At 40.1% G+C, this 21,552-nt stretch overlaps 1 protein-coding gene across 2 annotated transcripts in view; it reads left to right on the top strand.

The window, feature by feature from the left end:
- The window catches only part of PNPLA7 (patatin like phospholipase domain containing 7), a 413,102-nt gene that overhangs the window by 234,534 nt on the left and 157,016 nt on the right, over nt 1-21,552 (top strand). For both annotated transcript variants that reach the window (XM_040324512.1, XM_040324513.1), the window contains one exon: nt 16,744-16,893. In XM_040324512.1, the coding sequence (XP_040180446.1) occupies nt 16,744-16,893 (150 nt within the window). The remainder of the gene's footprint in view (nt 1-16,743; nt 16,894-21,552) is intronic.

Genomic DNA, 21,552 nt, shown 5'->3' with positions numbered 1-21,552 from the left:
TACTGCTGCCTACCGGAGGATTGAACACTGGCAATCAAAAAAACAAGATATCCTCTCTTACCACCAGCATGCCTCACTTTGTTGCTAGTGTCCTACGAGGCTGGGTGTCTAAACACTAACCTGTTTTTTGCTAGGACTGTTTTGGCTCTCTCATTGCAGCTAGTTTGCAAAGTTTTCCTCAAACTGGCCTTTGATGTACTGCATCCAGACTTTGCTTAACTGGGCAATGTGATGTCTGCCTGGAAGTGATCTTTAGGCACTGGGTTCCATATGGTGCACTTTTCAGACTTTGTTTTGGTAAAAATTGTCATTGAGGGTTTCCAGGTTGAGAGCTACTGGCCTTTCCTCAGCGCTTGTCATGCCTCTAAACACTCAGTGAGTAGACTGGTTGGGCTGAACACCCAGAGCTACCTCATTTACACAAAATGACAATGGGCGCATTTCCAGTCAGTTTCTACCATAGAAGGGGTTAATGTAGTGGAACTGGGCGCCAATGTAATCCGATGGTGCAGTGTCATGCATGTGCTCGCTTATACACTATACAGCAAAGAGTTAGTATCTCTGCGATGCTTCTTCAACTTGCAAAGAGCTGCATGGTACTTAGATCCTCAGGCTGTTTCTGACTTTAGTTATATCTGGCCACCCAACCCCCACCTACAACTGTCTGTATTTTGTGAGTACCTGAAGCCTTGCCTCTTACCCTGAGTCTTTACTTTACCACCATGTGGTCGCAATTCAAGACTTTGACTCAAATCACCCAGGCATTTACTGACTGTGACTGCAGTAGCTGTAAGCATACTCCCTTGCCTTCTCTTCTGCTTATATACCGTATATGATTTACCCATTGACTTTGTTTGATTCTAAATTGCTTCACCCCCTGACAGATGAGCTCGCTCCATAGGAGTCACGGTCTGCTATTCTTATACCCAAATTAAAGGAGAAAATTTTGGCTCTTATTGATTCAGTACACACAACAAGAGCAATAGCCCATTGCTTCTACCAACGCTGTTTCCAGTCTTTGCTGATTAGCTACAGCAGTGATGGGATGCCCTTCCTTCCTGCATTCCTCTTGTCGTTGCCTTTCTCAGGAAAATTATCACAGCCAAGACAAGCTGCAGCCATGAATCAGCCATCTCCTTCATAGCTGTTGTCGGATTGACCATGACAGGCGGGGAGGAAGGATAGGTTGGACCACATAACTAAGGTTGGAAAACGCCTAGAAACATTGGACAAAATACTACACGTTTTTTTCCCAAAGGGGATAGAACTGCAAAAAATTATGATAGATCTTCTTTAAACCTCTAAGGACCTCAATTTTTTTTTTTCTTGAACCCACTTTTTCAACATTTCTGTATAGAGATCGGGAACACCCTGATAAGCGTTTTGCTCCCCCAAGTGCTTATTGGCCTAATAACCATTTGGGGAAAATTTTGTGCAGAAGTGGTCTACTTCCACTGTAGATTCATGTGTTGCCTTATTTAAACGGTTTGTTTTAATCTTTAGCACGCATTTATTGTGTAGTATTCCAAAGCGCAGTATATAATTTACCTTTTTTGCCTTATTTAAGGTGTTTACTATTTTGATAGAGGACATGTCTGTCTTTAACAATCCCGACTGATACGTGGATGGAGACAAATCCTCTCCTTCCTGTATCTGGGTCTGGACCTGGCTCTCAGCACTATTCATGGCCAGGTTTCTGCTCTTTTTTATCTTGTGTTGGTGACTGTTAGCCTCTCACTCCTTGATAAAGACTTGGGTACAAGAGGTCTCTTCTCTTCAAAAACCACTTTAAACCAATTAGAGGCATTCCTCCCTCTATTGTTACTCACAAGTTGGTATTCCTTTAGCCAAGTTGAGTGTTATGCCGCGTACACACGACCGGTTTTCATGACGAGAAAAATGCAATTTTTTAAATTGGTCATTAAAAACGACCATGTGTAGGCTCCAGAGCATTTTTCCCCACGTGAAAAATGGCCATTAAAAATTTAGAACATGCTCTATTTTTTCTCATCGTTTTTCACGTCGTGATTTTTCACGTCGGGGGGAAAAAAACCTGCATGCTCAGAAGCAGGTTATAAGAAGGGAAATTTGCATAATCAGTCCAAAGGGTGTCGCCAATCGAACGGAACTTCCTCTTTTTATAGTGCCGTTGTACGTCACCGCGCTTTGCTCAAGCATTTTTTTTTCACGATCGTGTGTATGCAAAGCAGGTTTGACAAGAATCACGTTGAGAAAAACTTTGTTTTTTTGCCATGACATGAAAAATGGTCGTGTGTACGCGGCTTTAGAACTGGCACTTTATGCTGAATAGAACCCTTCCTGGTTTTACATAGGGAGAAGGTGGGTTAAGGCCTGTGACTTCCTTTTTTTGCCTTTCTCAATCTCAAAAAGGACATCATTCTTCTGTCCATCTATTCAGCTCCATTTGGACTTCTTTTGGAGATTCCCAAGGGTACCGGTGTTGATCAATGCATGAGAAAGAAAATAGGACTTTTGTACTCACTGTAAAATCCTTTTCTTGGAGTTCATTGAGGAACACATGTCCCAATTCTGTGATTGATTGTTAGGATTTCAGAATCAAAAATTCTATTTTGGCTGTTTTAATAGGAAGTATTTTTTCCCAGCCATTTCATTTAACAAAGTGGACCTGAATTCAAAAAGTGGTATGTTATAGGGAACATCGAAAAATTTTTATTTTCCTCAGTCCTGCTTTTTAAGCATATAACATTGTTTCATTTATTTGGTAAAACTAAGGAGATTTAAAAAAAAAATTAAATAGTTCCTCTGCATTTTTTTTTCATAGTATGTATATCTTCCAACCATCTTTTCTATTAAAGTGCAATTGAAAGAACATATGTGGTATGTTGTATGGAACATCTAGAAATATTGATTGTGCTTAAGCAGTACCTTGAAATGCCTTTGTCTGGAATTACCGTATTTATCGGGGTATAGCGCGCTCCCGCGTATAGCGTGCACCCCTAAAGTTGCCCCGAATTCCTGTGGAAAAAAGTTTTTTTGTACTTACAGTTTTGGTGTCTTGCTCGGCGGCCTTGTTGGGTCCGGCGTCCGTCTGCGGCTTCGGGTATCCTCTTCGTCGGGTCCGGCGTCCTTCTGCGGCGTCCTCCCCGCTCGCTCCCCGCGCCGAGTTTGAATACTGCGCCGACATATACAGAGCGCAGTACACTTGTGTATTGTCGGGCAGGCTCGGCTACTCTCGCACTGACGTCCTGTACGTCCAGGACGTCAGCGCGAGAGGACCCGAGACTGCCCGACAATGCACAAGTGTACTGCGCTCTGTATATTTTGGCACAGTATTCAAAACTCAGCGCGGGAAAGCGGGTATCAGCGTATACCGCGCACCCACGATTTTGCCCTGATTTTCAGGGCAAAAAAGTGCGCAGTATACGCCGATAAATACGGTACTCCTGAAATACAGTGCCTTGAAAAGTATTCGTACCCTTTGACATTTTCCACATTTTTCATGTTATAACCAAAATGTAAATGTAATTTATGTGAGATAGACCAACACAAAGTGGCACATATATGTGAAGTGGAACAACAATGATAAATGGTTTTCAACATTTTTACACATAAATATGTTAAAAGTGTGGCGTGCATTTGTATTTAGCCCCCCTGAGTCAATACTTTGTAGAACCTCCTTTTGTTGCAATTACAGCTGCAAGTCTGTTGGGGGATGATTAGAGAGTGACAATTTTGCCCATTCTTCTTTGCAAAATAGCTCAAGCTCTGTCAGATTGGATGGAGAGCATCTGTGAGCAGCAATTGTCAAGTCTTGCCACAGATTCTCAATAAGAATTTAAGGTCTGGATTTTGACTGGGCCATTCTAACACATGAATATGCTTTGACCTAAACCATTCCATTGTAGCTCTGGCTGTATGTTTTTAGCCCGAGTGCTTTCACACTGAGGCGATGCGCTGGCAGAACGTTAAAAACAAATTTGGATCGGTATATACACGCTCCTGCCCATTGAAATGAATGGGCAGCGCGGGTGAACCGCGGCTACTCGCTTTTCGGCGCTTTGCGGGTGGTTTTAACCCTTTTTGGGTTAAAAGTGCCCCGCTAGCAGCTGAATACCTCCACAAAAATGATGGTAAAGCTTTACCGCCGACGCTGCCCCAGTGTGAAAGGGGTCTCTAACGCTGGCCATACACACATAGGGGTTGATTTATTAAAGACAAATACACTGTGCACTTTGCAAACACTCAATTTTCCCAGAGCTTAGTGAATGTGGCAAAGCTCTGCTGTTTTCCATCATTCAATCATTTGCAAGGAAAATGCTGTTTTTTTAACTTTCATTGCACCTTATTGGCTATTCTTTACAAAGCTCTGATGAAAAGGAGTGTAACTGCACTTCTAAAGTTCACAGTCTATTTATATTTAGTAAATCGACCTCATAGATTTTTTTTTTTTTTTTCGTTCGGCTTTTGGATCCTCAATAATCCTCAATAAATAAACAGCACACATGGGCACATTTTCCCTGCCAGTTATTGTATTCCCAAAATACTTGAACAGTGTCCAATGCAGCTGCTGTTTGGCTCACAATTTTCCACCTTGCTCCTTCGTTCGATGTCAGGAATGAAGATTCTGACAGGGCCCCCCATGGAGCAAAGTTCGCTCTGTGTATGGCCAGCCTAACGCTCAGATCTTTTACTTCATATGGAGAATATCAGAGGGACAGAAAGCCCAGATCAAATGGCTGTTCTTAGATATATCTGCCTTATGCCTGTGGATCACTTGGAAATTGATTGTTTATTTTGCTTTGATCTGTTTCTGCATAGATTAACATTTCTTGTACAACACTAGAGTTTATCAGTTTTGAAGGTAAATGATAGTATAATTATTACATCTTTAATTTGTCCCACAGTTAATGCAACCACTCCATACATTGAAATTTTATTATAACGCTCTATTTTGCGCATTAAACTGCTGCTTAATGAATAGGGTGATAATCCGGGTTTAAGTTGATGCTGATTAAAAGGCAGAGGATTACATCCCTTGAAATCTTCCATGAGAACAGTGAGGGTGTATTTATTGAAATATAAAAGACACAATTGAATGCACCTTTGTAATCTCATCATTAAATGTATACTTAAAAGCAAGCAATGCAAGCTCCTTATGCCACGTACACACGATCGGAATTTCCGAGGAATAAAGTCAGACAGAATTTTTTCATCGGATGTTCTGACCGTGTGTATGCCCTATCTGACTTTTTCAGTCGGAAATTGGGACGGACTTAGAAAGAGATGTTCTCTTTTTTTTTTTCAGAAGGAAATTCCATTCGTTTGTATGGAACTCCGACAAAAAACATGCATGCTCAGAAACAATTTGACGCATGCTCGGAAGCATTGAACTTCGTTTTTCTCGGCTCGTCGTAGTGTTGTACGTCACTGCGTTTTTGACCGTCGGAATTTGGTGCGACCGTGTGTATACAAGACAGCTTAAGCAGAATTCCGTCAGAAAAACCCGTCTGAGTTTATTCCGACGGAAATACCAGTCGTGTGTACAAGGAATGACTTTGACCTGGTATGAGCCTCTTTCAGTCCCTGTACAGCAGGACTAGAATGTGAGAGGAAGAAGCAGCACAAGGAGCTAATCCGTTCTGATAAAAGCAGCATGACAGAGAGATGAGCGGATCACTGCGCTGCTTCTCTTTCCACTTTCCAGGCTTAAAGCGGTAGTTCCCCCTCAAAAAAAATTCTAACAATACATTCAGAATACTGATTGCAGTGCGGGTAGGCTGGTCTTTTTTTTTTTTTCGTACATACCTCGATATCGCCGTTTCATCCCTCGGCTTCCGGGTATGATTCTTGTGGGGCTGGGCGTTCCTAGTTGATTGACGTTCCTCTGACCGACGCATACTTGACGTCACGACTTTCCGAAAGAAGCCGAACGTCGCTGCACAGGCGCCGTAAAGAGCCGACTCTATACGGCGCCTGCGCAATGACGTTTGTCTTCTGTCGGAAAGTCGTGACGCACAGTATGCACCGGTCGGAGGAACGTCAATCAACTAGGTCCAGCAAGAATCATACCCGGAAGCCGAGGGATGAAACGGCGATAACGAGGTATGTACGGAAAAAAAAAAAAACCCAGCCTACCCGCAGTGTAATCAGCCTTCTGAATGTATTGTTAGAATTTTTTTTTAGGGGGAACCTCCACTTTAAGTGGTTCTAGGATGACCTGGGCTCAGAGGTAGTGAGCTGAATAATAGAAGGCAATAAAGCTAAAGACACGTAGCAGAAGAAGAAAGTACTGCAAGGGAGCCTCCTGATTGACCTTAAAGTGTTAGTGTTACTAAACCCAGGACCCTGCATTCACTATATCTGATCTCCCACAGTACACAGGACATGGAAATGCAATTATTTTAGTAAATAAACTGTTAAATACCTTTTCTCATTAGCAGTTTAGTCTTGTGACTTCTATCAGAGACTGGTTAAAGGTTGTAGGAGGAGTTTTCGTTCTACTCTGACGGTCCTATGAGGCTGCATGACCCCTGACCCCGTCTGGACAGTGCTGATTGGCCTTGTACCGATCGCATGCACCCTCCCAAGAAAAAGGAAAAAAAACTCTCTTAACAATACACACACACACTAAAGTGAGCATGTACAAAGTGGTTCAAAGCTCTGTTCTATTAGAAGATGGATTGGGGACAGTGGAAGAAGGGGAGGATTAGAGAATACAGGATCAAACAGCTTTTTTACACAATGCAAAGTATTACCCATTAGGTTCCACAGTGAGTATAACACACATGCTTTACTGTAAATGCAGACTGATTTTACTGTTGTTGGTTTAGTAACACTTTAAATACTGCAGAAAAATAAGGTTTTGTTATTTAATTTTTTGATGAGCTATTCATTTTTAGCTTGCTATATTTGGCTGGAGTTCTTCTTTACCTTCTCATGACTATTTCCCATCTTTGAACGAGTGACTCCAGGACCAACCAGACATTGAATAGCCAGTTTTAGGTGGGATGGCCCTTTATCAACTAGCAGTGTCACTGGTTACACGTGACTATAAACTGCTTTGTACTTTAGTCGTCCTGTAGAATTTAGACTTTTCAATTAAGTTAAATCTCTCCGCTGCCTTACAGCCGCTGGCAGAATGGTTCAACTGTAACAATCCTGACTTTGTATCATGATCCAGCATTTTTTTTTTCATCTCTTTTCTCTCGTCACTTCAAATCCCAGTTTCCTTTTTGAAGGTTCCCATGGAGGGGGCTGGTTTTGTTTCACAAGAGAAGCAAATGTGCCGAGACTGAATTGCAGTTTTCTTTTTTATTTATTTCTCTCGTGCTGCTGACGAAAGTGTAAAGGTATCTTATTGAAAGGATTCCCAGCAGGCACATAGAAGAAGCGGAGAGGTACAAAGAGCTAGTCCCTCAGCAAAGGCCAGGCCCCCAGCCACCGCCGAGCCTTTTCATGGCTGAGGACGTGCTGCTTCCAACAATAAACACATTGCATAACCGCAGCATATTGTGAAGGATTTAGTCCCCGATATCCATCAACTCCACAAATCTAGATTGGTTCTTCAGATAAAGACACCGCTGCTCCAGTTTTCAAAGCAGACAATACCGTATTGAAAGATTTAAAGGGCAACCACAGACAAATAGCGGAACACATTGTGGAACCACATATGTAGGAACACGTTTCTCTGCCAAAAAGTCTTGTACTGTAATGTGCATAATGTTCGAAATCTGCCCACTGTTCTAAATTCACAACATATAGCGGGTGATGTCACTATCCAGAGTCTGCAGTTCTGCAGCTGCTTTTTGGTAACTATACTAACTGAGCCACACATGGACTTTTAAAGGAATACATACTTTTATATACTATGGTAGCAAATCGGACAGAGGAACTCTGTACAGGTAAGGGACATGGGGTAAGTAGGTGATTTACCACACACAAAGGAAAATATATATAATTTACTATGCTGTGCAAGGGATACACATAATGGGTGTACATACACATTTACATATGCATGCACACATGCACCTTCACACATGTAGGTACGCATGTAAAATGTGTAGAAGGTGCGTGAGAAAATGCATAAACGCACACATACATACACACATTAGCATATAAGGGAAGGAAGGAGGATAAGACATTTCTACACAAAATATGAATTGAGTTCACAACAATGTGTGAACCTCAAAACTCCTCGTTCAACCCTCCAGGGGCAAGAGTGCCCAGGGAATATATCCAATACATTTCTTGCTGACACAGGCGTTTGTACCGTTCAGCGGCGGTGTACATGGCAGGGATATACTCAACCACCCACACTTTGAGACCAGCTGTAGATTGGCCATGGTGGGTGAGGAAGTGCTTAGGAACACTGTGGCGGTCACGGCCCTTTTTGATAAACCGCCTGTGCTCGCCGAACCGCGCCCTAGGTGCGCTAATTGTCCTGCCGACATAAGAGTCCACACGGACAGGTGAGGCAGTACACAACAAACTTTGTAGAACAATTATAAAATTCCTTAAGAGTATAACTTTTCCCTTTAACGGAAAAAGTTTTTTGACCATGGTGTATAAACTGACAGAGTGTTTTTTTACACTGGTACATCCCTCTAATGCCCCGTACACACCATCACTTTATGTGATGAAAAAAAACGACGTTTTTAAAAACGTCACTTTAATTGACCGTGTGTGGGGGAAAACGTAATTTTATGTCTTGTAAAAAAGACCAAAAAAAATTGAAGCATGCTTCAATTTTATGTGTCGTTTTTCAAAACGTCATTTTTTACTTCACAGAAATTGACCGTGTGTAGCAAAAAACGTCGTTTAAAACAACGTTTTTTCACCTGCGCATGCCCAGAAGCTACTTATGAAGCAAGCTTCAATGGAAAAAGTGGTGAGAACGTAACCTCGCTTTGCTAGAACATTGTGAGAAAAACGATGGTGTGTAGGCAACTTCGTCTTTGAAAATTGAAGTTTCAAAAACGTCATTTTTTACTTCACAGAAAATGTCGTTTTTTTTCATCACATAAAGTGATGGTGTGTACGGGGCATTAGGGTTTTGTGTTCTAGTCGTGGAGAGATGGGTTGGACTGACTTATTTTTGCTTTTGCTGGGTTCGATTTTGCTCTTTATATTTCTACATTTTCTATATGCAACTTGGGGTTTTGTGTCAATGGTAGTTATTAAATGAGAGTCCTCAACTAGAATGGACCAGTGTGCCGCTAAAATCTTTTCCATGTTTTTGTACTTGTCATGGAACTGTGTGATAAAACGTGTGGGAGGCTTAGTAACAGGTGGTGGAATTTGTGGGCCTGTAGTTGGGTTGCGATAATTGTTAAAAGCATCACTAATAAGTGAGTTGGGATAACCGTTCTCTAAAAACTTCTGGGAAAACAAATGGCCATGGGCCTCAAAATCTGAATCTTTGGTGCAGTTCCTACGTAAACGACAGAACTGACTGTGGGGTATGTTATTAACCCATCTAGGATGGTGGCAACTCTTGTAATGAATGAATGGGTTCCCTGCTGTAGGTTTGTTAAAGTTCTTTGCCACGAGAAAGGTACTATGTATGCAAAATTCAAGGTCTGGTAGGGCAATCTGGTGCGAACATGCAGCAAAACCCATCTCCATCATCAGGAGCTCTGGTGAATACCAGTTAGTGCTTGGACCCTGCACTTGGGGTGAGCCTGTGTCATCTGCCAGGGTGACCTGCTTGTGTACTTTATCCAGATGGTGGGTGGGAGCCTCTCTACTGCTATAGCATGCATGCAATGTTCACTTTCAAGTGGAACTAAAGGGATCATTACTTACCTTTTCAACGGTCCCTTGCTGGTGCCAGCCTGTTCTCCTATGTGCTTGTTTTTGGCAATCTTCATTGGCCAACGCAGGATGATGTTACTCCTGCTCAGGAGCTAGCCATTTTGGAACACAAGGATTGGGCCAGCCGATGTTTACATTCTGGGGATCACTGTGAGCAGGCAAGTATGTGTAATCATTGCAGAAGAGATTTCATGTTGCTTCTGCACTAAAAATGCTGTCTGCTCGCAGTATTTAACAGCAAATCATTAGGTTCACTTTAATGCCTGGTCACTGCAGAAGCTTATGATTTGTTTTTGCTTCCCAGCCTCTCTGATCCTTCACTGGGAGCGAGGAAAAATATCTGGCACTTCCAGGTATTGAGAACTTGTGACCTAAGTGATAGCATTAATTTTTGGCAATAAGCTACTGAGATACTTCCACGTGGGGCAGAGAGGAGGGCCTCAACCCTGATAAGCATCATTATCTGGAGTTCAGCCTTAATGAGACACTAAACAATATTCTTCAAAAAAAATCCACACCCATCTATTAACCCCTATGCGCCTAAGGGGAAAACAAACCGTAATGCCCAAGCACAATTTTGCAACTTTGACGTGTTAGTAAAACCGTATATATTGTCACAACTAGAAAGACAAACGTGTATAAATATATACTGATAAGAAAGTAGCCGCATTCGCTTTAAAAGTGATTCCACTACACTCGAAAATCTATATAAACCAAAAACAGTGCTGCACTACTAAGTGAATCAAACATATTATAAACTTAATAAATGCAAACATGATTAAGTCCACTGAATGTGATGAATGAATCAAAGTTCATGCAACTCTCAATAGTGACTGATTAAAGGGATCAAACGTAAATCAATTCACCCAAAGTGCAGATTTAAAAACACCACTGAATGTGATGAATGAATCAAAGTTCATGCAACTCTCAATGGTGACTGATTAAAGGGATCAAACGTAAATCAATTCACGAAAAGTGCAGATTTAAAAACAATGTGCTCGCCTCCACCAGTCTCACAGGCTGTACACCTCATACATCAAAATCAAATCAGCAGTGTTCCCCTCTGGAGATAATGAAGATAACTGGCATGGCATGGACATTTAACCTCCTTTAACCAAGGCTCCTTCTTTTGGGTTCTGCGGAACCCTGGTCGTCTTACCAATAAGGATGTCATTTGTAAAAAAAGAAGGAATCTAGTGCTCTCCGTTTTGAGATGATTTAATAATGTAAAAACTTGGTAGATACACTAACAAGTATGGCTCAATAATCCTGTTCTAGCTGTATTTAGAAAACCTAGACTCGAGATGTGACATCAGTACGCAGGCTCTGCCCCCTCGACACGTGTCGTCAAGGCGTTGACTTCTTTAGTAGGGGTGGAGCTAGAACGTCACTGCATGGTTTAAATACCCCCATTCATTCCATACACCCGTGGGTGGCTGATTAGCCTCTCCCATGCTCCTCCCGGTCAGAAATAAAGTGTGCAGGAAGAAGTCACTGAAAAATAACTGGGCACATGATTCAAGGAAAAAACAACATTTAAATTTTGCTGCTAAAATAGTAAAAAACCTGAGCGTGCATACTAGCCTGATCACACCACAGCCATCTTTACACTTATTGATCATTTCACAGTCTAGATACTACCAAATATAAAAAAATTAATAAGCATTCATGAAAAATTAAAAGGACTTTAAATATTGAATTAATTCACCTAAATAAAAAAATTAAGAAAACACAAAGGCTGATAAAGAAAAAATAGTAAACATGCATAAAAAAAATGTATAAGAATGAAAATAAAAATAAAATATAAACATAAATCTGAAAACGAAAAATAAAATGAATATGAATAATACAATACACAGGAAATCTTAATATAATATCACTAATTAAAAACAAATATAAAATAATCATTTCTCGCTAATAAAACAATTGAGATCAAAGTCCACATTGAGGCCCCTAGGGACAAGGACCTTTGCCTCAAATATCCAGGAAGATTCTCTCTTGCTAAACCGTCTAATGTAATTACCCCCTTCCCCCCTCCAATGTCTTTCTACTCGTTTGATCTCCCAAAATGTAAAATAACTTTGTAGTTGAAATGCTTAGACAGATTATGTGTAACCACTTCTTTTTTAATGTTCCTAATGTGTTCCTCCGCTCTTATATGTAATGCTCTGGAGGTATGGCCAGTGTATTGGAGCCCGCACCCACATTCCATAACAATAATGACACCCATAGTGGCACAGGTGATAAGGTCTCAAATTTGATATTCTTTCTCTGTACTCGTGGATACAATATCCTTCCTCCTTTTCCGATTGGTCTTAACCTGATGACATGCCAGACACTTCTCACAGGCATAAAAAAAAACAGTCAAAAAAATTAACAAAGTTATTTTCTTTGGCTTAGTTGGAACTGTGACTCCAGGGGCTAATCGATCCTTTAACATAGGGGCTTTTCTATATATAAATCTAGGTACTGGCAGAAGGGTTCCTAATATTCTATACTTCCTTAGAATATTCCAATGGTTCTTAATAATTCTTTCTACCTTTCTGAACTGTACATTATAATCTAAGATCACTTTATACTCAAACCCAAGGTTAGTACATTAGTGGCCATTTTGTAACAATAATTTTCTATCCATCTCCAACACTGCCTATGGAAATGGATAAAGGATCATAAACTTTTTCCAATGAGCTATTGTTCAGGACTTCAGACTTTTTGAAGTTAATCCGATTTTTTTTTTTAGAACAATTTCTACGTATACTAATAAATTGTCCCTTGGGGATGTTACAAAGCCAGGTAGTGTGGTGAGAACTAGGCCAGAGCAGGAATGCTCATCTTCCCTGGGATAGTTGTCATCACATTACCTGGCTTAGTAACATCCCCAAGGGACAATTCATTAGTATACAAAGAAATTGTTCTAAAAAATCTGATTCATTCATGCGAATCATTCATCACATTCAGTGGACTTATTTAATCATGTTTGCACTGTGGAGATGCAACCATGTGTCACAGGTGCATGGGAGCAATGTATACCTGATTTTCAGGGCTCACACTTAGGAAACAGCTCCACCTTAGAGGCAGGTGGCCTGATGTAAGAGGTGGAGATGGCTCCACAAGAAAGAGACAGGCGGTCTCTGGAGGCTGCAGGTGGCAGTCTGAAAGTGTATGTCGCAGGAGGCAGATGTGGCCCACGACCAAGCAACACGAAGCTGAGCAAGTAAGCTCCAGGAGGGAGTTTTGACTACGAGTGAGTGAGCCAGGAGGCTGAAATTTATGTTATACAATAATGGTGGAACCGCCTGCGAGGGAAGATTTTCTGTGAAGTTTGTTTTTTCTTTAAATAAAATTGGGCTGCCATCCTCTTAAAAACAGTCTGGACTGACCGTTTTTCCTGAAAACGCATACACCACTAGAGCATAATCACCCTGCATCGTCGCGGCACTAATACGTTTCTAATATATTTGAATCACTTGGCGCAGCACTGTTTTTGGTTTATATCTATTTATATTGTCACAACTACTTTTGCACATCTAGGTGAATTATACCTTGTTTTTGTTTTGTTTTGTTTTGGTTTTCAGGACAAATTGGGCTTTCATTTGGTGGTTAATAGTAATGGATAGCTTCTGATTTTTATTTTTTTTATCATCAAAGGAAAAATGGCCCAAAATTGTATAAAAAAAAAAAACACTTTCTTTAAAATGTAGCTGTATATTTGTTGCTATCACCATAACCTTCCACCAAAGAACAACTCAAAATAAATGTTCCTGTTCCTGCCAATTGCAGCAATACCACATATGTGTATATTTGTTTTTGTTTGTACCCGTAGTACAGCCCAGAAACAATAGCGTGCATTTTGCATTTTTTTTTATCCTCTCTAAAAAACACTGACAATGATAATAATGAAAGAAAAAATACTGACCCTGACCTTGACCCAAACACTAACCCTGGCACGGACCTAGATGAAACCTTGATCTAGATGTTTTTTTTTCTCTCTGCACGGAAAGAGAGAGATGCAATGTATCTCTCTCCTCCATTCACAGAAAGAAAAAAAAACTAGGGGCTGGGCTTTACAGTGACTGATCACCGTGATCGCCAATCATAGGGTATCACAGTGATCAGGTGACCCGGAATCGGGTGTTCTGAGTCCCCATGGTTAGTACGGGGCCCGGGGCTCTCGATGAGACCTCTGTCTCTGTGTTGGGACACACAATGCCTAAAGGGAGATATGCAGTTATGCGGCCCCACAGAAAAACACCAGTCTTGTGGAGCCACATATTTGTGTGAGGTTGGCGTCAAGGGGTTAATGACCCTGTATTCTGTTTTTCATGGAAATTGTTTCTTGTGTTTTTCTGCCTCCTTGTAACATCCTCTATGAGCTCCCAACCTTTCCTTTTAACCCGCACTTCCAATAGTTTGGACCAAGTAGTGCACGTTGGTTGTGGTCATGTGCATTGCTCTACGTACACTACAAATCCCATAATCCATCTCAGGAGCGAGGAAGAGGGTGCCCACATTTTTACATACAGTGGGACCATGGAGAACGAACATAGCCACCCTCTAACAGAATTTTGGATCACAGCAGCAAAAAATTAATACAAGAAATTTTAGATATTTAGAAGAGTATAAGAACAGTAAAAGGTACATTTTGAGGAAAAGGGGTTGTAAAGGTAAAAGTTTTTTCACCTTAATGCATTCAGCATGGCCGTTGATTGGCTAGAGCGGATGGATTGAAAGCAGTGCAGCCATTGGCTGGGGCTGCTGTCAGTCACATCCAATGATGTATTTTTTGTTTAATCCTTTCTGAGGGATTATAATGCCTTTTGTAAAGTCTGTCATACAGTGCAAGGTGTTTTTTCAACTTAATGCATAAAATGCATTAAGGTGAACAAACACAAGGTTTTACAACCCCTTAAAATTTTAAAAGCCCTAAAATGCAGTTCACTGGGCTGTCACCGATGGCAGCCTCCATAAGGAATTTTGATGATTTTGTTTGTGTTTGTATATATGTTGATATAATAACTCTGTTGGTACATTAAAGAATATCTAAAGCCAAGAACAAAAAAATGAATATATTGTAGCTTGCAAGTCCTTGGATGTGGTGACTGCATTTGTTTTTTGTTTCTGCAAGTACGGAAAAATTCCTGTTGATCGTGCCTGAAAACTAAGTGGCCTCCTAACTTCCTGTGCAATGAAATGAAATCTCGATTCCAATAATTTTTATTGAGTTTTTCAAAGAGGGCTAAGAAAAGTTGGTACAATCAGTTGTACATTGGACAACATAAAATCAAAAAATGGAGGATCGTATATGCATACATCGATATATCATGAGAAACACCTTTAGGTAAAGAGGGGGTGAACCACCCTTCCCCTTTAGGCACCCCAATTGGGATCAAAATGTGTCGGAGGGTGGGGGCAGTTCAGACCACCATCAGTGGCCTCCCTATGTAATACACATTTTTTGATATCAGTGGATCAGAAAAGCCTTCAGTGAGATCTTATGGCATTTTAGATGCGTGTTGAAAATCAATACAGACATATACTTGATCAAGACGTCAATGCAACTGCTAACTATAAACTGGGAACTCAACTGGAGTATATCGCTATAATAATAGCATCAATGAGCAGAAGTGAGGAGTACGTTATATTGCCCAGGGGAAGCGAGATCTCAGCTAAGATAATTTACTCATCAAAGATGGGAAACGGGTATGAGGTCTGGGGGAAGAGCACCCATGTTTAAGAGCATTAATTATTGCAAGGTATAGAATGAACATCAAAAGTGTGTCTCTAATATCTCCAAATACTTTTATTCCATTTCTTAGGGCACATTGAGGGAGATTGTGTACTAGAGGAGAAGAGGCATTAGTAACACAGTTTAAAAAACTCTAAACCATTTCCGTCTTGTAACATATAAAACTATATAAGGTAAAGGTGCATAAACCCCCCCCCCCCCCAACAATTCTTTGAAAGTAGAAAGTAGTTACTAGTAGGAGCACATGCATCCTGATTCCATGGACATAGCTCGGCTAGTACCATGAGGTACCTTTTATATTGGAGTCATCTATGAAAATGACCTGTGGTAATGAACTGAAATCTCAACCCATATTATCAGCTTTCCAAACTATCTTTGTGAACTACAAAACGGCTCCCCGTATGATAGACAGGAGGTGGTGTTTATCGTCCAAATCAGGAGAGCAGCCTATAGAGACAATGCTGCAGCTTCATAGATACAGTACAATGAGTGGGCATTGTTGCCCTAGGACACAAAGGGGTTAATTTGCTAAAGCTGGTAAGAGCATGGAAACCAATCGGCTTCCATTTTTTTTTTTGTCAAAGCTTAATTGAACAAAATGAAGTTAGAAGCCGATTGGGTACCATGCACAGCTGCACCAGATTTTGAACTCTCCAGTTTTATTAAATCAACCCAAAAGTGTGTTACTGGTAGGATCACTAGATGAAAAAAAATGATAAATTAAAGAAAACTAATGTAAGCGCCACATCTAAGGACTGGTAAGCTGCTATATATATATATATATATATATATATATATATATATATATATATATATATATATATATATATATATATATATATATGTGTGTGTGTGTGTGTGTGTGTGTGTGTGTGTGTGTATATATATATATATATATATATATATATATATATATATATATATATATATATATATATATATAATGTATATATAATTTTTTTGGTCTTTGGTTTTAGATGCACATTTATTTTAAGCTGCAATTAACAGCTCAAACAGATATGTAGTGACATAATGTAGTTGTAAAAGTTACCTTCATGTCAGAAAGATCAGTAGATCCAGAGTTTCAGCTAGAGAAATTATTGTCAAATCTTAACTTGCAGTGGCAACCTATGTACATCGCCCCTGAGAGTTTTTACCGGTGGTTTCACTATTTTCATAATTCATAATTCTTTTATCCACAGGTCACAGTCTGGGGCTTCATACCACTGGCAACAAGTGGGATTCTGGGAATCCAGCCAGCAACCTCTCAACAGTAGCCATACTGCCAGTATCAGAAGATGTACCACTCACAGCCTTCACATTGGAGTTAAAACATGCCCTGAGTGCAGTGGGTGAGTGTTTTTCTTCTCGCCTGTCTAGTAGTCGATGCAGACAATGAACTTCTTACCCTATGAGGTCAGTGTAGATTACTGCTACCCTCCTATAACAAGTATATTAGCACACTCCTATTCTGATTATACACAAAGTAATTTTTATTCAGTGTCAACCATTTTTAACTAGCTTTTGATAACTGACAGATTGAAATGACGGAGATTATTTTTCATTCTTTTTCTATTTAGATGAGAAATTGAGTCAAAGTTTCAAGTAAATTATCACATTTTCACATGTATGGCCAGCTTAAGTGTCATTTCCTCTTCCACTTTTTCCCTCCAAACCATACAAAAAAAATTCTTACCATGTGCCCTTATATTTAAATATACAAGATATTTTGAAAGTATCACTTTAAAGCCTAAAACCCACCTTTTTCGTTTTTAGCAGTGTGAGGAAAGGATTAGAACCTTTGCTGGGTTCTTCTACAAATGACACCCTGTTTAGCACAGTGACACCAGGGCAGTAATTAAGGATGGATTTCCCCAAATGGAATAACAGACAGCAATACAAATCTGACAGAACAACCCCGCTCTACCCAGCGCTGTATAGTTTTGACTGGATTTACAATTTTATCAGTCTGTATTGACAGCTGAGCCAGGGCACAAATGGGGACAAGTCATAAAAGCAGAAAAAAGACAAACAACATAAAGGTTGTTTGAGGGAGCTCTGATTTCTATGTGTACCTGCCATGCCTACGAGGTGGAGGTAGACATTTTCTACTAGATCAGTTACTAGTAACTGATCACTGTTGTCAGAGTACTTTGATGTGACAAGATCCTTTAAATTAAATTTACTGTATTTATTGGCGTATAACACTCACTTTTTTTACCCTGGAATTAGAGGGTAAACTGTGCCTGCGTGTTATACTCAAGGGGTCGTGGAAAGTTTTTTTCCTGAAACTTCCCTCTTAAAGTTAGGGTGCGTGTTATATGCCTCTGCGTGTTATATGCCTGTGTGTGTTATACGCCGATAAATACGGTACTTGTTTCTATGTCCATGCCACAGAATGGTTGCCTTTAAAAGTGAACAGCTTTGCCCTTGTACCATACAGTACGTACCAAAGATTATATAGCTAGACAAATGTTGAGGCTTTTTTTTTTTTGTGTTAATGTCCAGGGAAATGCATATCCTGGATTTTGGGCCCGATTGTAACTTTCAACTCGGTATGGTCATTTGAATGGGCTGACATGGAACCAGGACAAAAATAAAGATGTGCACTATTTTTATGAAAGGGCATTGAAATGCGCTGGGATGCATGTGCCTTCACTTCAAAAAATAAAACTGCAATTTACTGACGCATGTATGGTGTTTTATGTGTGTTGCGGTAACTTTCACATTGATGCATAGGTAATAGTGTACCCTAAAGGCAAACTGTAGGGGTTATTTTTTTTTTTTTTTTTTTATAAACTGATCTTTGTATATATGTGTATATCATTTATTTTTCTTTTTTTTTCATTACCCTTTTGAAAGCCTTATTTTGATTTTTTTTTTATTAATATAACACAGGGGGTACATATTTAGATCAACAGTAAGTTTCGGAAAAAAAAAGGAGAGAAGAATTTGTAGAGTACTTTGTACTCTGTTACTATGTACAGTGCATCCGGAAATTATCCACATTTTGTTATGTTAGTCTTATTCCAAAATGGAATAAATTCATTATTTTCCTCAGAATTCTACAAGCCATACCCCATAATGACAACGTGAAAGAAGTTTGAAATCTTTGCAAATTTATTAAAAATAAAAAACAAACAAAATCACATGTACATAAGTATTCACAGCCTTTGCTCCATGCTTTGTTGAAAAGAAAAAGATTCCACCATCAATGAAACCAGGTGTTGTGTTGCGATTATCCCAAAATTACAAAAACAGGAACAGGATTTTATAGGCAGCAACAACACCAATAGTATAAAATGTATACATTCATTGATTACCAACAATTATGAAAACAATAACATTAAAATGTTTTGTCTGTGCAAAGACAAATAACATGTATAACAAGAATGAGTATTAAATACATAAAAATTCTAAAGTGACAAGTGGGTGCTCAGGGCAAAACCAATACTGATAATCAAGCCGCTAGCACTAAAAAGGTAAATATACAATCCTCAGACACAATGTAAAAGATATAACCGTGCAGCGCTAGAAAACTTAAAATGTGAATGTCCAATGATCAAAATACAAAAACAGCAGTCAACACTTGGTGGTGAAAAAAGATTGCTTGAGGATATGCTGGGTGAATCACTTCAAATAGTTATTTAATCAGATATAGAAGTTGTCAGGACATATGGTGACCCACAATAGAATTTAAACCTCCTCTTTAAGGAAAAATAATACACCACTCTGTGTGATGTAGTAAGACTTTGCAATGAATACTCGCCACCAGTTTACAGTGAACTTACCAGAAACTGGATATAAACCAGCCTTGCATGGGTATCCTGTGTACAAACGATGGTGCTCAATAGATGTGAATATCCTTAGTCGGCAGCAAGGTGGACATGGAATCAGGAAGTTAATCCATCCTCCATACCCCCGGGTGGGGTGAGTACTGTGTGAAAAAAAAGCTTACCAGGAGCCAAGGAGCAGCTAATATGGTGCAGTATTTATCGTTGCTGGGTTTTTTAAATGGCGCTGTATGCCTTTGCAGGCGCGGGCATGCAGATTTACCAAGCAAGCGTGGCGCTCAAAGGTCGCTGCGCATGCGCTTAGTGGCAAAAGGCCAAATGTCTCTGGAGCGCACGGCGCTGCCCCACACGAATGCAGGGCGGCGCCATGCGCTTCAAGGACAATGACACACATGCACGGGATGCCCCTCTGGAGGAGGAGGGAACCCACCCATACCATTGCCGTGCAATGCAGGGGGCCAGCGTCAAGCCAACACATGAACCCCCTTTGTGTGCCGGGCAGAGAGCAAATCCCCCCAAGAGCAGAATATCCTCACAGTCTGAGCAGCTTCCCAAAAGCGATTCAAATAGAAAAAAAAGTCTTCCTTTAAAATGACAAGAAAAACAAATTAAAAAAGTATAAGTACAACCAGGTACATACAGATACATGTATATACATGTATGATAGCAAATAAGGTCTCATCGGGGGAAACAGAAATCATGGTGGGAGGCAAAGAATGATTCTTGATCACAGTGATGGAGAAGATAATATCCCAACGTTCGGTTCAAGAAAATACAAAAATTTATATCTTGGGTCTCTAAAGAAGGCACATGGCCACGCAATTAAGTTAAACAAAGAATTATTTATTCTTAAAGCTGAACTAAACGCATCGATTTAACAATCTCAAAAATTCACAGTGGCTAGTGTTCTCAACCAAACTGTCAAACCATCAAATGGCTGGTGTCGTAACTGATCACATGTATAGCACCATGGCAGTTAAAAATCAAACAGAGGCTAAGACGGCAGCTTCTTTGGCTGAAAATGATAGGAGGGTTTGGTTCTGTTTTAAACTGCCCGAGAGGTTTGTTGCTGTTAGGGCGGTATAGATGTAGAATTCCCTTCCATAGTTAGTGGTGTCAGCAGAGTGTGTAGAGTGGTTCAAAACTTTTAGATATGTTTCCTGGCATACACAATATACAGGGATATGGAAAACAATAGTTACATACTTTCAGGTTGAACTGAATGTCCCATTTTAAGTAATCCCTTCTTTACAGATTGATAGAGCTGAATGGATTTTAATGGGTTCCCGAACACTACATAATTGTATCTGTTTTGTTTACATATTACAACTTTAAAAGCGAATTGAGTAGAGACGCAGCGCAATATTGTAACAAGAACCCGAGCTCTAGGCTGGTTGTATCTTGTCTTATTGAGAATGCAGATGGGTTCATAACTGACAATCTGCTAAATAATTCAGCCCTATAATAACCTTCATATCTCTATTTCCCTGCTGGCTTTTCCTATCCTCACTATGTCTCAGACCAACTTCAAGCCCTCTTCTGATCAGCAGGTTCATTTCTCTTCAGTCTTCTTGCCCAGCGTACACATATTAAGCATTACATCTGAGACACTTTCTGACTGTTGTGAAATTAAGACTAGTCCCCCTCCCAGGTAATACATGAGTGTCAGGCAGACTCCTCAGAGACCACACAAAATCCTTATTGTCTAATTTCTTTAGTGGCAAAGCATCTGTTTGTTTTTGTGCTTCAATCCCCTCTGAGCTCCAGCACATAATATATTGTTGCTGGCAAGCACAATGGATGGGATTTGGCATCTTATGCAAGAGAATTTTCTTGGCTGCAGAATGTAAGGTTTTGGAGCCTGAGTAACACGCGGTGAGGTGTGGAAAGGAGAGGGGGCACTAAATCATCAGCCTTATAAAGACATTTAATGTGCCCATGGACATTAGAAGCTGGTCTTCTGATCTGGCCAATCAGGCACCCATCCAATGTCTTGACAGCAGTATACAACAGTCCCAGATAAGTGTTTGAGGAACAGAACCTTTAGAAAATCATATGTGAATGCTGTTGTGTCAGGACTCTTTGTGTGGCTCTTACAGTTTTTACAAAACGGAACACTTCAGCAGATAGAGTAATGATAATAGGGGTATTGGCACTGCCTAGGTGCACATCTAAGCAGTATGAATACCTTACAACGTGGAGCTAAAAGCTGAGTAC

Source organism: Rana temporaria, chromosome 9 (genome assembly GCF_905171775.1).
Source record: "Rana temporaria chromosome 9, aRanTem1.1, whole genome shotgun sequence".
Taxonomy (NCBI): domain Eukaryota; kingdom Metazoa; phylum Chordata; class Amphibia; order Anura; family Ranidae; genus Rana; species Rana temporaria.
This window is presented reverse-complemented; position numbering and strand designations above follow the sequence as displayed.